We start from the raw sequence: 15481 nt of genomic DNA, 5'->3' as shown, positions 1-15481 counted from the left end.
CCTACATCTTTATGTGGGTCTGGCTGGTCAGGCTACTTTTTACAGGTTTCATGGTATAATGCAAATAATGTGAATTCAATGGTGTAATCTGATTGGCTCCCATAATCCTGCAATCTGATTGGCTGTTGGAACCCTGCAATCTAATTGGCTCCCAGAATCCTGAAATTTGATTGGCTGTTGGAATCCTGCAATCTGATCGGCTCCCAAAATCCTGCAATCTGATTGGCTCCCAGAACCCTGCAATTTGATTGGCTGTTGGATTCCAACAATCTGATTGGCTGTTGGAATCCTGCGATCTGATTGGCCTCCAGAATCCTGCAATCTGTTTGGCTCTCAGAATCCTGCAATCTGATAGCAGGATTCCAATATGACAATCTGACAGTTTAAAAATGTTGAAGTGATCTGTTTTGGGCTGTTAAAAATGGCAAAAAATGGTGAAAAGTCTTAAACTACTCATTGTTGTCATCAACGACTCCCGTCAACTGCCCCACCGTATCTCTCCGAGCTGCTACACCCCTACATTCCCAGCCGCTCTCTCAGGTCAGCTGACCAGCTACTCTTGACTGTGCCTAAAACTAGGCTAAAACTCAGAGGAGAACAAGCTTTTGCTGTTGCAGCTCCAATACTGTGGAATGTATTGCCACTCCACATCAGACAAGCCCCTTCACTGTCTCTTTTTAAAACACTACTAAAACCCCACCTTTTTTCACTAGCTTTTAACACCAGGTAGCGTGTTTATTGATGTGATGTATGTAAATATGTTGTGTGGGCAGTGGTCCTTATTTAATGACTTATTTATCTGAGTTGATTTTACTTGTTTTATTTTTATATTTCTTATTTTCTTATTTTATGTTATTTTATTTTATTTTATTACTTTTATCCTACTGTTATTTTTGTATTACTTTTACTTTTTATATACTTTTTTTTAAATCTCATTTATTCTATGTTGTCATTATTATTGTGTTGTACAGCACTTTGGAAACCATGTGTTTGCTTAAATTGTGCTATATAAATAAAGTGGATTGGATTGGATTGGAACTGTTTCCTCTGCCCACAACTGTTTCTAAATAAAACTTTGTCTTGCATTTTATGTCAATATATGTTTTGCATTTTCATACACTGGTAACTTCCTTGAAATTACATGTTCTAGTTATTATTATTATTATTATTATTATCATTATTGTTTGGTTTCTGGTAGGTTTGGTTTACCCCAGTCTGCCTTAGCATCAACCACTCTCTCCCTTCCCCCTCCTCCGCGCCATTGGGTCAGTGTTCCGTTCCGCCTGCCTACAAATACACAGGCCACAGCACTGCCATACAGGTCTCAGAAGGCTCCAGTAGCGACCTCGTCACTACTCCCTCCTCCCCCTCTTGCCTTCCCCACCCCCCCCCTCCCAGGCAAGACTTCCCTCCCAGACTGCCCCCTTCCAGTTGTTTGATGGCAACGGCTCCCTCCCTTCTCCCCTCTACCCTCTACCCATTCCATGCCCAGAGTCACTGGACTTCCCTGCACCATCAGCTTGGGCACCCAGCAGTGCCATGGAACAATGTTCCATTCCATCTGCCTACTCATGTATTTTACTGTGTCTGTTGTATGCTGGATATTTTGTATCTAATGAGGTAAATTCTAGGTATTCTAACAGTTTTCTTCCAGTCCAGGTCAAATTGTTGCTTAAGATACTGAGGTCTTGGACCAATGCAACAATGGCTTCGCTGAGACCCATGCAGCAAAACAACCTCAGAACCAACTCAATGAAAGAGAGTACAGAGGTAAGATGATCTCAGTGAAGTGAAGAAACTTGATTACAGAGAATTGCTGGGGAAACAATGGCTTGCTTTGCACAATAATCCTCTTAAGCCATTGCTTTGCCAACTGTTTGCAATAGCCGACAGCCTCACCTACTGATGGGTCTTTATTTCCTCGAAATCACTCACTGCCCTCCATCCGTCATCTTTTGAACCATTTTGGTCAGTGCTTTTGGAAGAATGTAGACGACTGCCATGTTTGTGTTACGAACTAACTCCATACATTTCTATGGGAGAGTCTTTGAGTGCTGTGTCTCCTCATTAAAAAGTCTTAACTAGGCTGTGTGCTACAACAAACTGAATTTAACTAGGCGATAGACATGAACTATCCAAAAGGTCATTGGCCAAAGTTATGATCTTATGTCGGTGCTTATCTATAGGTAGGCTGAACTTAATGGTTGTTAGGTAACTATAATACATTAAGGCCGGTTGCACACTGCCTACTTGGCGTGAGCGTGGTGTTTCTGTTGCATATCAGTTGCATGGCGGCTGCGTGGCATTTTCTATGTCTGACACCAGAAATGTGTCTGACATAGCGGTGTGGCGGCCCCTCTGCCTACTATTTCTTCACTGTCTCATTTGAATGGAAACTCTTCCAACACGCTTGCGTGTCACGTGAAAATAGACGTCGGTCCTATTTCTAGCATGCACACAGTTTTGGCATGGCTTGAGCCGCGCCTAAGACGTGCTTGTCACGAAGGCGGTGTGCACGCACTGACCTGTTAGCCGAAATGAAAACGGACACACCACGCAGCTGACATCACACCACACAAGCAGTGTGCAAGAGGCCTAACAATCCAAAAGACAATTAAAGTTAGGATCTGATCCCATCTGTTGATTGGACATTAATGTTGTACAGTAGGTCTGCCAATTAATTTATAGGCCTACTTTACACGTAACATCAGTAAGGAAGTGGTTGAAACAGGCTGAACAGGCTTGTAGTGCATTCATGTGCATGGGGACACACATTTTTCCCAGGGAAGACATCATCATTCAGGTCACTTCATGTAAAAGGTAGGAAACCGGGGGGAAATTTAGCTTGGGACACGTTGTCATGTTTGTCATCATGTTTTAGTTCATTTCTAGTCCATGTGGACTTTCATGTCCACCCATCTTAATGTGAGCTTGGGAATTTGCCATTTTTGTCACTTGAAAGTTGCATATCCTTCTCCCACAAGTAGCCTATCTTACACCATATTTTTTTAAAGATTAATGACCGTATGTTCTAACCTTTGTTGTGGCAGCATGTTTCGATGCATTCATGGTGAAAAACATTATCATTTATGTCACTTAATGTGGGAATAAGAGGAGGGAGAAGATTTTACTACCTGAGTTGCCCAGTTGGGTGCTTGTCTCACTTTTGTCATTATGCTGTAATTTGTTTGTAGTCCACGTGGCCAACCATTTTAATGTGAACTTTTTGACACTTGAAAGCTGCATTTGTTTGTTTCACAAGCATCTTACAAATACAGTTGCGCAGTTGAAAAACTACGCCTAACCACAGGGGCGTCCCTGATATTGGTGACATGGATGGACCATTATATTAACATCCTATTCTATACTATAGTCATTTTACGCTGCAACTGTAATTGTGGAGAGTGAGATAATGTTTTGCAGTAAGACTAAAATATACAGTATATATTTTTTGGTGAAAGCAGATCTGCGAATGCTATCCAAAAAACATAATGCTATGATGATATTATAAATGGAACGTTTATTCCTGAACATCATGCAAGAGACATACAGTTTATAGATAATATTTCTAATCTTTTCCCTCTGGTGCATTCAGAGAAAGACGCAGCGGTGGGAGCATGATGTGCAGTTGTGCAAGCTGACTTATCTAGTTAAAAAGTGTAGCATAGGGTGCAGTTCTTTTGCTATGAATATTATTAACACGATTACTTTGATATTATAGCACAAAAGCACTCACAGAAAACCAACCAGACAAATTCTTGAATATTTGCTGAACTTTGGCAAAAATAGCCTATCTGGACTTATTTTCCAATGTATATGTTCATGGTTATGGTTGTATTTTTTCAAGTTTCATATAGGCATAGCAGAATTGAAATTTCTTGTGCTCAAGTGTCCATTCAGCTTCAAGAATAAATAATAATAATAATAATAATAATAATAAATGAATAAATATTTAAATATAAATCATAGATAGAATTAGACATTATTGTTATTAATTGTTTACATTTGTAACATTTCTCAACATTATTAAAAAAAAAAACATAAATAAACATATCACCCGCAGGGCCAGTTCTAGTCTACATTTGGGTGGGCTGGTAAAAAAATTGTGTGGCAACATATAAAGTGGTTAAATTGGATCAAAATGGACATAAACACAAAACACAAACACACATACAAATCGGTAGACAAACTCAGAGCCGGTCCAAAGGGTGGGGTGGGGGACAAGACACAATGCTTTGGTGGGCTTAGCCCATCTTGGCCCCTGCCGAGAGCTGGTATCACTCCATGTGTTCATGCATTCGTATTGAACAGAATGACAGGAGCTGATTTCACCCACCACGCATTTTTGATATCCCTCAATATGGCCTTGCACTGCATGTTAGGCCTGGTGAAATGTTCAAGATGTCCATCTCCCCTCATGACATGAGCCCAGAAACTGACCCTAAAACACAATTATTAAATTAAGTTGTAATTAATGTTCAGATCTATCTTTTGCATATCCAGATCTATCTTTTGCATGTCCAGTACACAATGTGTGAAAGATGATGTCTTCAGACAAAATATCTGAAAATAAAGATGAACCGTCCATACATTTTCAGTATCAGGAATGTTTCAAGAATGTGGATCTTTTATGTGAAATGGGACAAAGATGGACCAAGAGGATGAGGGCTACAGAGAAGTTTTTTCATAAATGTTGCTGTTGCATTTCACTCTCGCTTTTACTTCTCTTTCCACCATAACTGGAATGAGTAAAATAGAAAACAAAGTAATTTTCCAGAAAATTCTCAACTCTCACTCAAGCTGCCAGGAACATTGGGGTTAGAGAAGAGATTAGGATACTGATGATTCACTCAAGCCCTAGAACAAAGTGAACTGTCTCCAGTTTGTCTTGGGGCTGAAATTGCCCTGTATCATTTAGGCAAACGAATAGGCTGGAGACAATAACCTGTGTTAATAATTTATTTCCTAATGCTTAACCTACTCTCCTCCTATATGTAGGCTTATTCTTCTAAAAGATATTGAATATTGTAATATGAAGTCCCTTTTCAAAATCTAAAGCCTGCTTTTCAGATTCAAGCCACCAAGGCAATTTGTTTGATTTTAAAAAAGTATAATGTTACATTATGAAGGACAAGACAAACAAAAACGTTAGAGGGCATTTCAAGGTGTTCTATTTGAGGAATATTCTTAAGCAATTGAGCCAAACAAAACATGCGCGCGCACACACACACACACACACACACACACACACACACACACACTCTCACGCGTGCACACATTGTCATTGGACAGCCTGAATAAGATTGAGCCAATCACATTCAGAGTTACTGGGGAGTGTTGGGGGGTGTCATGTCAGACATAGTGAAAAAAAGCACGAGTCCTGGTTTAAGGTATTTGTTCTGGTGGAGCCATTATTGCAGCCAATCCTGACAGTGGGAGAGCATATATCCCACACAACTCCTGCTCTTTGCCCTATAACATCAGTCAGTTTAGTAAAAAGGCAAAATTGTTCACTGCCTCCAGAACAGCAATATTTACACATGTACGTACCAATTTTGAGAGCTCATCCATGTGGATGTTCTTAAACTGCATTACCGATTTAGGCTTTACAGGATATAACCCTGAATTGTATTTGTTATGCACTTGCACTGGATTTGCTTTACGTGCTTGTCTCTTCCTATCAGACAGAAAACGTTGTTCTCAATTTGACAGATAGGCAATTGAAGTAAATGTTTGCAAGCACATGCTGTAATAAGACAGGCTTTCTGTTCATAGTTGTTGACTGATAGACTCTGGATTTTATTAGCCCCCTCCATATCCGATTCCTTGTTTTGCAGCCTGACCACAGAATTTTGGAAAGAGGCCTAGTATAGTTAGTTCTTCTCCATCCTCACAGAACAATATGTTCTTTTGGAAAACAGCGATGCCTCTTGGCATGTGCCAGAACTTTTCAGGGCCAATGAAACCTTAACAATTTGTGCAGATTAGATAATGCCCTTATGGGAGAATACAGGGCCAAAACAAGTCAGACTTGAACATGAGCTTCTCACCAAGCTTGAATTGAAAAATAAATAATGTATCTTATCTATCATAATGTTGCATAGCCCATTACTTATTTTTGTATGTTTGTGTTTGAGTGATATAACATAAATGATGTGATTGGCATGATGAATGGATGAAAGGGTTTCAACTGAACTGAAGATGTCAATTGGTTTGATTGCTGATCTCTTAAGACTTTATTGCTTTGTGACATAGAATACTATCTGCAATGATGTGCCTGTAGCCATACAGCATGTGACCTGTTTTACCTTGGCATAGTACTTGAGAATGCCACTGGTTCTTATCATTAAATGTCATGTCCCTCAGCAGAAGCAACAATACTGTAGAGTCTTGCGAATACATCTCACAATGCTAATGAAATTCAAATTCTTTGATAATTTCTCAGTACCTCTGTGTCTGTATACCTCAATACAACTAAAAAATAAAGTGTCTCATTATTTGGTGACAAGAATTTCTCAAGCAGAACATTGAAATGGTTAAAAATAAACTCTTCTCTTCTCCACAAAGCTTGTAAACAATACAAAAGACAGCTACAAAAATCAGCCACAATAATAATAAAAAAAGCTCTATGGACACAGCTGGCATGGGACTCACATTATGTTTGTGTGTCTCTTTAAGGAACATTGCTACCTCAGCTTGGCCCTCTGTGCCCGTCTGACCTAGGAGCAGTCCAAAAAGACATCACATGTCATGCCAGCCAAAATCAATATTGTAATTAGGTCTCAAGGTCCTACATGATGACAGCAAATCAGTTGGCACAATGCTAATATTGCTCTGCACCAATAAAACAAGTCATCTAGTGCAATAAAACCTGTCTCAGATGGTTGCGCAATTTGGCTTTGGTCAACACATTTGCTAAAAGAGCACGTCATGTTCTAACATTTTTGGTACAGCTCACACTTGTTCTGGTGATTACCAGAAACCTACGTGATGCATAAAGGAGGAAAGGGAACTGCCCTAGCTAAGCTTTAAAGCAGAGACATAGATGGTGATATCAGAATAGCTCTGGGGGGCACTTTCAGCATCTGTTTGTGTGCCTTGAAGAACTCATCTAACCTATTGTCGTATTTTTTTGCTTTACACAAGACCACTGCAAATGTTTCCGTTGGTTGCTTTATTTTACAAATAGCATGTCTAGACTTTTCTGATGGTTTCATGCTTTCTAACCAGTTTATTATTAACTATAAACGTTGCTTTACCAGGTCCAAGAAAACACATGGAGAAAGAAAGGCATGTGAGATCAATTTCAGGCTCACAATCTTACAAAATCATCCTATTAGTGAACAGGAATGTAGACAAACTAAAGAAAAGACAAGACCAGACAGAATTGGCATTTGACAGATTCAATTTTAATGACCTACATTAAAAGTAGCAAGTTCCTTGTGGTAATTGTTTTCTTTTGACAATTATTTAAAACTGGAAGATCTATGTTTCAACATTGCTAACTATAAATACTACAACTTAACCACCAGGCCAAATCCTGAGAGAAAATAACTTTTCTAATAAGAGCTTCATTTTTAATTTTCTTTAGAAGTCCGGAGCCTACTGTGAAACTAATAACTGCAATTCTACTTTAAATACACATTCACAATGACACTAAAACAAGACCAAATTAACACTAAAACATAGCAGATTGTCATTTGGCATTGCAATTTACAAAACACATGTAGGTCTAGTGTATATTTCAACTTCACTCATGTCAATTACAAAATTATACAAATTGACAGACTCCACTCATCACACCAGCCCTTAATATGTGGTGTTGTCACATGTATTTTTAACATAGAAATCAACAAGTGCAGGACGCAAAGTGCGTCATGTCATGTATATACAAGTACCATCTGGATATTTATAATTTAGGGCATTTGTAGTTGTTTTTTTGTCTTCAAAACATCTCTGATCTCTCCTAAATCCAACATGTGGAGCACTGTAACAGTCCCAACGCGTGTCACTCCCAGCAGGTCCCAGACACATCGGAATGCTGGTGTTGGATGGTGGAGGGGGAGTTGGGGAGGGGTCGGGGTCTCTTCTCAAACATCACAGACAAAGAGCAGCTTCAGTCTGCAGCCGGAGCTAATGCCACTATTCACCCTGCTCAGCCAGGGCTCTGCCTCATGGGCCAAGCTCACACTGGCAGATCAGAAACCCTAGTTAATTGCTGCCCTGGCCTTTCCGTCTACAGTACCCTCTCTTTTCTGCAAATCTTTTCTAACAAAGGGGGTTGTGCTGTTCAGTCCATTTATTTCATTTTATTTTAATTCTTTTCTTAAGCGTTTAGCTTCTCTGCCAATGCATTGTGTCTGTTTTGTTTTCAATTATTGGTCTTAGAGGCTCTCTTCTCTTCCCTTCTCTTCTCCAATGGCAGTTCTACCTCATTTCTCTGGGCATCTCAGTTGTTCTCTTGTGATAATTTAGCTTCCTGTGAAGTAAAAGTAAAAGAAAAACATAGGAAGAGGAAGAGTCAGTCAACCATGAGCAATGAATGACAACATTTAAGGTAGTATGATAATGAAATGAGTGTTTGAGTGTTGTAAACTCTTGGAAGACATTGTAGAAGAGATTGTTTGATGGAGGGGGTAGAACGTTTACAACTTCGTAAAAATATAGTGGAACAGGGAGATAAAAGGTGCCTACCCAAATTATCTAATCTTATCAGCTTTAGTAATACCCTGAGCCAGACAGCAGTGTGGTCAAGGATAAACTTATGCAACCCTACCAATAGAGATAAAGCCATTGTGTTTGCCAGAATCACCGCCTGTAAATCTAACCATACATTTCTAGTGATATCTAGTAAAAAAGGGAAAAGAAAGACTAGTCCACATGTTAAATTCATCAGACTACACTTCCTGCAGAGTGAATGGAAAAAAAACCTCTAGCATCCAGAACTTGGCTGTCAGTCCAACCACAGGCCCATCGGCAGCGCTTTATGGGAGGAAACACACACATTGTGCCAACTCTACAAATGACTGTATGCGTCCTCACTCTCTTCAGTTAAAAATGGCCACGTTGCACATCTCGCATCAAGAATGTACATGTTGTGCTCACAGCATGTTTGTCCTGAAATAATGACTTGAATGTAATCTCACTATCTTTTGGAGACTAAACATTAACTTTCCTGACTCCATTGTTGAATATATCGGAGAGGTTACCCTGAGTGCCCACTCTGACACAATGTTTTAATTTAATTTAATTTAAAATCCATTTAAGTCAACATGTGTTACACACAAACGCAGTTCAACAAGTAAAAAAATGACCCATAATCACATTATAAACTTTACACTGCATGTGGCAGCAAGAACACTTCAGCCTGACTATGTAAATAATACTTACAAATGGAGTCCTCTCTCCAAATTTGCTCCAGAACGTCATTTTGACTGTGTTTTTGTGCCCTGTTCGCTGGTCGAAGGTCTGACATTGCTGGAAGGGGGGGCTGTACAGATGCAAACTTGCGGCAACCTCTGTGTGACTGACATTCTCCACTCTGTGAAGGCCTATGGAGTCTACACACACACACATACACACACACACACACACACACACACACAAACCAAAATAGGCTTACATGTGGCCTATGGCTTACTCAGTTCAAATAAAGGTTTTAAATTAACCATGAGAAATGACAAAGCCAATGTAAAAGTTCTTCTGCCAAAGCATTCTAAACTCTGATTATTTCATTAACTGGTCGATGCCCAAAGCAGGATATCTTCTATCCCAACAGTGTAGCTGAAGCCTCTTTGGAATTTTGTGAGAAAATGACACCCTCAATTATGAGTCAATGAATGCCACATTTATAAACAGAACATAACAGAACAGAACGGCTTTCTCTCTTCTGCAAAGGTAAATTCTGAGATCATGATACGACAAAGTGCAAACCAAAGGTGCTGTGAATGACCTAGATCCAATATTTCTGTAATTCTTCCCCATTCTAACTAAAGCAGCTACTATTCACTACCATAAAAATAGAACATGATATAGTCTCAGGGTTCTCAGACACAGGGAAATCTCAGCAATTTGATTAATTTCACAGAACCACTCTGATTCAGGTTAGCACATCAAACAAATGACAACAACACTGCAAAAATGCTTACCATTAATGTAGGCACATTGGTTTTCCAGTAAGATCCTCTGGGACTTCTGAACCATATCACCATGGGTCTTGCCGTCTGGCCATTCAAACAGTGTCTCTTTCAACTGACCCTTAAGTAGCTTCATAAAGCAATGGGAGTCTGTGTGGTCGTGGATACTACTGCAAGGAGTGCCAAGCATATAAGCAGTGTCAGACATCTGCAGACAGTATACATCAAGCATGATTTTCTTATTAGGATCTTGATGGCAGTGGTTTGTAAGAGCAGTAACAGTAGCATCAGAACCAGTAATGAAAAATCACTCAGTGCTAGTAGCATTAATAACACCAGTATCAATTAGTACTCTCAACTGCAGAAGTTTGATTAAAATCGTATAAAAAAAAGAATACAAAACGCTTTGGATAATTACACTGTTAATACACTGAGAGAATGCCATCAACAACTTTTTCCAAAGATTCATGAGCAGCATGTACTGTATGTAAGGGCATGTAACCAGTTTCAACTTGCTAGAACTGCCTGGAACAAGTCTCACATCAAAATAAAATGTCAAGCATCTACATGTTCCGCTTTTAGACATTTTAGACTTCTTTGATGTTTTTTTCAAATGGCCCAGAAGTCACATAAGGTGACCTCTATACTACATCATAGTTTGACATATGAACATTGTTATCAATATTTTATCTCTTTTTATATGTCTTGTGCAACTCCTAGAATCATACAAAGAACATTGGACCCCATTATCTTAAGCCATATAAAGTGACTCAGTATTAATTCAGCATGTTGGTGTATCTAATTTCAGTGGGTCAATGAACCATGATCATTTTGTTCAATGTACCAAATATGCATGCAATGTGTAGTTTTGAAATGTCCAAGGCAGTGTGGCTAAATGAAGAGGCTTTGACAAAGTGTAAAACTATCCGGTGTAACTGTTTTGGCCTCCTTGGTACAGGATATGAGTCTGTGGTTTATTCTGCCTCAAAAAGTCTGAAGTTTGCATGTGGAATACACAGCAAATGATGCCATTGTGTTTCAGATAAATATGTAATGAACAAACGACAAGAAATGTGATTAATTAAATGTCATCCACAGCTTTTCAAACATTTGGTTGATGATGTGGACAGAATGTTTTGAGATGCAAATAATTATCATAGTGATTTATCTACACAGATTTGATTCTGAAAGCTATTCTGCAGGATGGTTCTGTATTTCCGATCTTCTGATGACTATATCAGAAAAAAAAAAACAACTGCTCAAAAATGAGGCATACGGCATAATGCAAAATTATCCTTTTTGTCTTACCTGCCGTGACCCTCTCCCCAACACAAGATCATCAGATTGAATTTCCCATTCCCCTCATCTACCAGGTTTCTGGTGTACCTGTAAAGGGGGAAATGTGGGTATGAACCATGAAATCATACCCCCACAATGATGGACAGATATCACTCATTTTGCATACAAGGGGGACGAGGGGTGGTGATCTCAGGTTTCCCACTTAAAATGAGTTAATTTTCTGGAAAAACAAAAACAAAACAAAAACACTCAAATCTGTTGAGATTGCGAGTAGGCTATGTGCGCTGGCATTTCGCACTTCCAGGCGAAGAAGCCACGTGATCTGGCTCAGAAGTGTTCATTTTTGCAACCATGCACCGCCCGTGATGGTCCGGCGACTATAGGCGCTTCGTAGCCAAGCGGGTGTGGGTTTAGTCTTGCATCTGATTGGTGAATTCGTCCCCACCCTTCAGAACATCAAATCCCATAAACAACTGTTTTGATGGAAACAGTTGGGCGGAAAATCTCGAAAACATATGGTAGCCTATCATAAAAAGGTAAAAAAAATGGTCACCTTTTAAGTTAAGCTGCTATTTCCCCTCGTTTGCAAACTAAAATCATTCATTTAATTGAACCTAAAGCGTCAACAAAGATCTTTTTTGCGATTTTGGCGAATTGCTGAGACAGAATTAAATTAATTTTAACCGACTGCCCCAGCCAAAAAACAAAAGAGAGACAAAAAAGAGCACTGTATCGTCAGATAGCCTACCTTTTGCAAAATGTCTTTATTTAATGTAGCCTTATGTAAAACACTAGGCTAGCTTTGCAAAGCAAACTGCGCGCACGCAACCTGCACAAATAACAAGTGAAAACTGACTAGATAGATAATAGCCAGATAACATAGCCTTGGCTACCCTATGCCCACCTCATTAGGCTAAAAGATACATCTACACCATTTATCGATATTACTGATATAGGCAAAGGCCCGATGAAAACTTGCCTGTATTGATCAAATTTCGCGAATTTGCTCCATTCTTGAGGATTGCTTTCATACGACTCCATGATGTTCTGTACCTCCTCGATATTAATACAGTCACTTTCAAATATCTGATGCAAAATTTTGATGAGATCATCTAGCGTTTGTGGTTTGATTACTTCAGTTTGCTCCATTATGCCCAGAGTTTTCGTGTAGACCAAATAAGTGAAAACAAATGTTCGTCACACTATTTATATCTGGGTAGGACCTGTTGCTGGACTGTACCACTCCGACACAGTGCAGGGTAGTCTGATTTAAAACCACAATATTATTCACCTAAATATGATTGTAGGCTAACTTGTAGCAGTAGCTTAGTCAAATTTTAAAAAATAACATTATAGAACATTATAGCATCAAACGTAGAGGTTTGTAAACAGTCATTCAATTGAAGAACCCAAACCAGCGCTAGCCCTATGATATAATTGTGACCAATATTTGGATCGTCTGCTTAGACAGTTTGTTCAGACGGATTTGAACAAAATTTGTGATGTCTACCTTAGATGAAATTGGCATTCAGAGTGTTATCTTTCGCAGTAGTTATTTAGATATTAAAATTAACTGCATTTATTTCTAACAGAAAAATGTGGACCTAGTGAAGAAAGGTGATTGGGTACAGTGTCAAACATAGGCTGGTGGCATTTTGGATGTGCATTTAGATGTACAGTATAGCCTATATTAGCAAGAATATGAGCTCCATTGTAAAATAGAGGAAACAAGAAGGCCTATTTAATGTGTCAACATTTCTCTTAGTTAATACACATATCCATGTATGAAAGGACATTTTTGCCCATGTTATTGGTGTTACTAAATCAAATCCACACAGATGAAGGAATCATAATTGCAGCCGATCAAAAAAGGGTATGATTGAACAGTTTAATTGTATTAATTAACGCAACATTTTCATAATAAATATATGTTTTGATAAGTACACTAGTGCTGAAAAGTTTGGGGTCACTTCATCATAAATGTTGTTGACTGTTGTAGAAAGTAATGCAATGCAATATCCACATTGCTCATTATTGGCAACCATTCATCCCATGTTCCAAAGGCACATTCTGTTTACTAATCATTTTAAAAGTTTACCCGAGAAAACATTGGAGAACCCTTTTGCAATTCTAAGCACATATTGTTATCTGAAAACTGCTGCCCTAATTAAAAAAACAATGCAAATGATCTCAGCTATTCTGGCTGTAATGGAGTGGAATGGAGTGAATGAAGTGACCCCAAACTTTTGAATGGTAGTTTATATTTGTTGGCCTTTTTTCACAGTGGACAGTAAAGAGGTAGACAGGAGGCGAATGGGAGAGAAAGAGATGAGGTAGGATTAGGAGATGATCCTGGTCGGGCTCAAACCCGGGTCCCTGTTGGCCCTTGGGCCCTTATATAGTATAAGCGCCGTAGCCAGTTGCACCACAGCGCTCCCCAATAAAGATATGCTTACTTTATTTATACTTTTACAGTACAACAGGATCCAGTGTTGACATGATGGCTCAAGATCGTTGACCTACCCCACACCAGGCCTGGACCCGTGACAAGTGATGGTGCTAGAACGGGTTCCCTGTAGTGCCCTGATGAAGGCCCCAGCCGCTACGCGTGGGCATTTTTAGGTCCATGTTGGACATGTCAGTTTAATAAAGACATTTTTAAATCATTTGGAGTGCCTTGGTTGTGGAGAAATTCTCCTTTTCTACACAAACTATTTGCCTTGGACCAAAGAGCACCCACCAACAAGCAGCATCAAAAGAACAAAGAGGTCTGAGCACGCCACTAACTCTGAACATTTGCAGGGTTCCCTGTAGTATTAAAATTCACTGTAAATTGATCGAGCGAGAATAATAATAATAAGTAGTAACAAAAATCAAAACAAATAGATAATATCATTCAGGCTCTGGTCTCCCTGAAGCTGATGGGGAGTAGGGGAAATCTGAAACACTCCTTGCCAATCTGCTGGTGGATTCTGGAGACTGCTGGAAAACACGGCCCTGAAAAGCTATCTCTAGTTGGAACTAGGCTGCTGACGAGACACTAGGGATACATGATTTGGGGAAAATATCTAATTGTGATTTTTCTGACAGATGTTGCGATTGCAATTTGTGATATGATTTGATTTAGTTAAATATTCAAAATTGTGGTTTTAGAACAACACTAAAGAGTTTTTTGTACCTTTAAATAATATTTCCAAAATCATTTCAGTGGTTCATCAACTCGTATCAGGGTGAATGGCACTTCTGCATTCACTTCGCGGCTCTCTATTGCCTGTAACCGCACTATGTAAATTTACCAGATCGGGTAGCGAATCTATAGTTGGATGGAATGAGACATAAAAACTACAAATGTGACTTTTTTTGATGTTGCAATACATCAAACTTTCATAAAATCATGCAACATACTCTACCTTGTCTGTGGACATCATTATTTGTTGGATAAACAAATAGTGTGCATGCAACAGAGGAAAAGTGCTTTAGTGTTGCTTTAAGTTCTGATGAGTGAGTGTGAGTATCTAGTGCATATCTAGTGCCTGGTGCATATCACCAATCAAAAGTGATGCGCTTCTCACGCACAAGGCATGCTCACCAATCAGAAGTGGCACAAGATGACATGAATGTAAAAATAATAAATGTGACGAGTTTAACTATGTGTGATTATTTGTAGCCCTTGTGATTAGATAATTGCAGTGGTTCATATTGTGATTAGATAATTGCAGTGGTTCATACTGCCACTGCGATAATTGTGCAGCCCCATGAGACACCAGATGACTCTTGCGGGTGTAGATGCAGACCAGCTCAGCTCAGCAGATAATATGGAAGATAAACAATGTTATCCAAGGTGCTTTTAAAGACTTCAGTGTGGATGAGAAGGCCATCTAATAAGTGAAGAACATCAACCAGGACCATGATCATCCAATCAGAATAAATGGAACTGGTTATGTGGTTGCCCAGCAACATTGCTTAAAAAGTTGCCAAATGTGTCATCACCTTCAGAACCATAGATATATATGTCTATGTTCAGAACTGGCCATGTGGTTTGTGGA

The 15481-nt window shown here is 39.2% G+C and overlaps 1 protein-coding gene across 1 annotated transcript; it reads right to left on the bottom strand.

Annotated features, from left to right (window-relative positions):
- Positions 1-7387: 7387 nt before the first annotated feature.
- cdo1 (cysteine dioxygenase, type I) lies at positions 7388-12630 on the bottom strand. The gene is made up of 5 exons (XM_062543719.1): positions 12415-12630; positions 11445-11522; positions 10149-10306; positions 9391-9560; positions 7388-8479 (listed from the first exon to the last, which is right to left on the bottom strand). Exons 1-5 carry the CDS (start codon positions 12582-12584, stop codon positions 8450-8452), a joined length of 606 nt encoding a protein of 201 aa, XP_062399703.1. The 5' UTR covers positions 12585-12630; the 3' UTR covers positions 7388-8449.
- Between the last annotated feature and the right edge of the window lie 2851 nt (positions 12631-15481).

The sequence above is a fragment of the Sardina pilchardus genome, chromosome 8 (assembly GCF_963854185.1).
Source record: "Sardina pilchardus chromosome 8, fSarPil1.1, whole genome shotgun sequence".
NCBI lineage: Eukaryota > Metazoa > Chordata > Actinopteri > Clupeiformes > Clupeidae > Sardina > Sardina pilchardus.
The sequence above is the reverse complement of the archived record's forward strand: the minus strand, read 5'-3'. Positions and strand labels throughout refer to the sequence as shown.

Bases quoted from the DNA above. Each gene is read 5' to 3' on its own strand.
- cdo1 (XM_062543719.1), bottom strand. From the start codon at position 12,584: ATGGAGCAAACTGAAGTAATCAAACCACAAACGCTAGATGATCTCATC. The intron at 11,523-12,414 runs GCAAGTTTTCAT...CCCCCTTTACAG, and splicing joins GCGAAATTTGATCAATACAG to GTACACCAGAAACCTGGTAG. The intron at 10,307-11,444 runs GTAAGACAAAAA...CACTCCTTGCAG, and splicing joins TGGGGAGAGGGTCACGGCAG to TAGTATCCACGACCACACAG.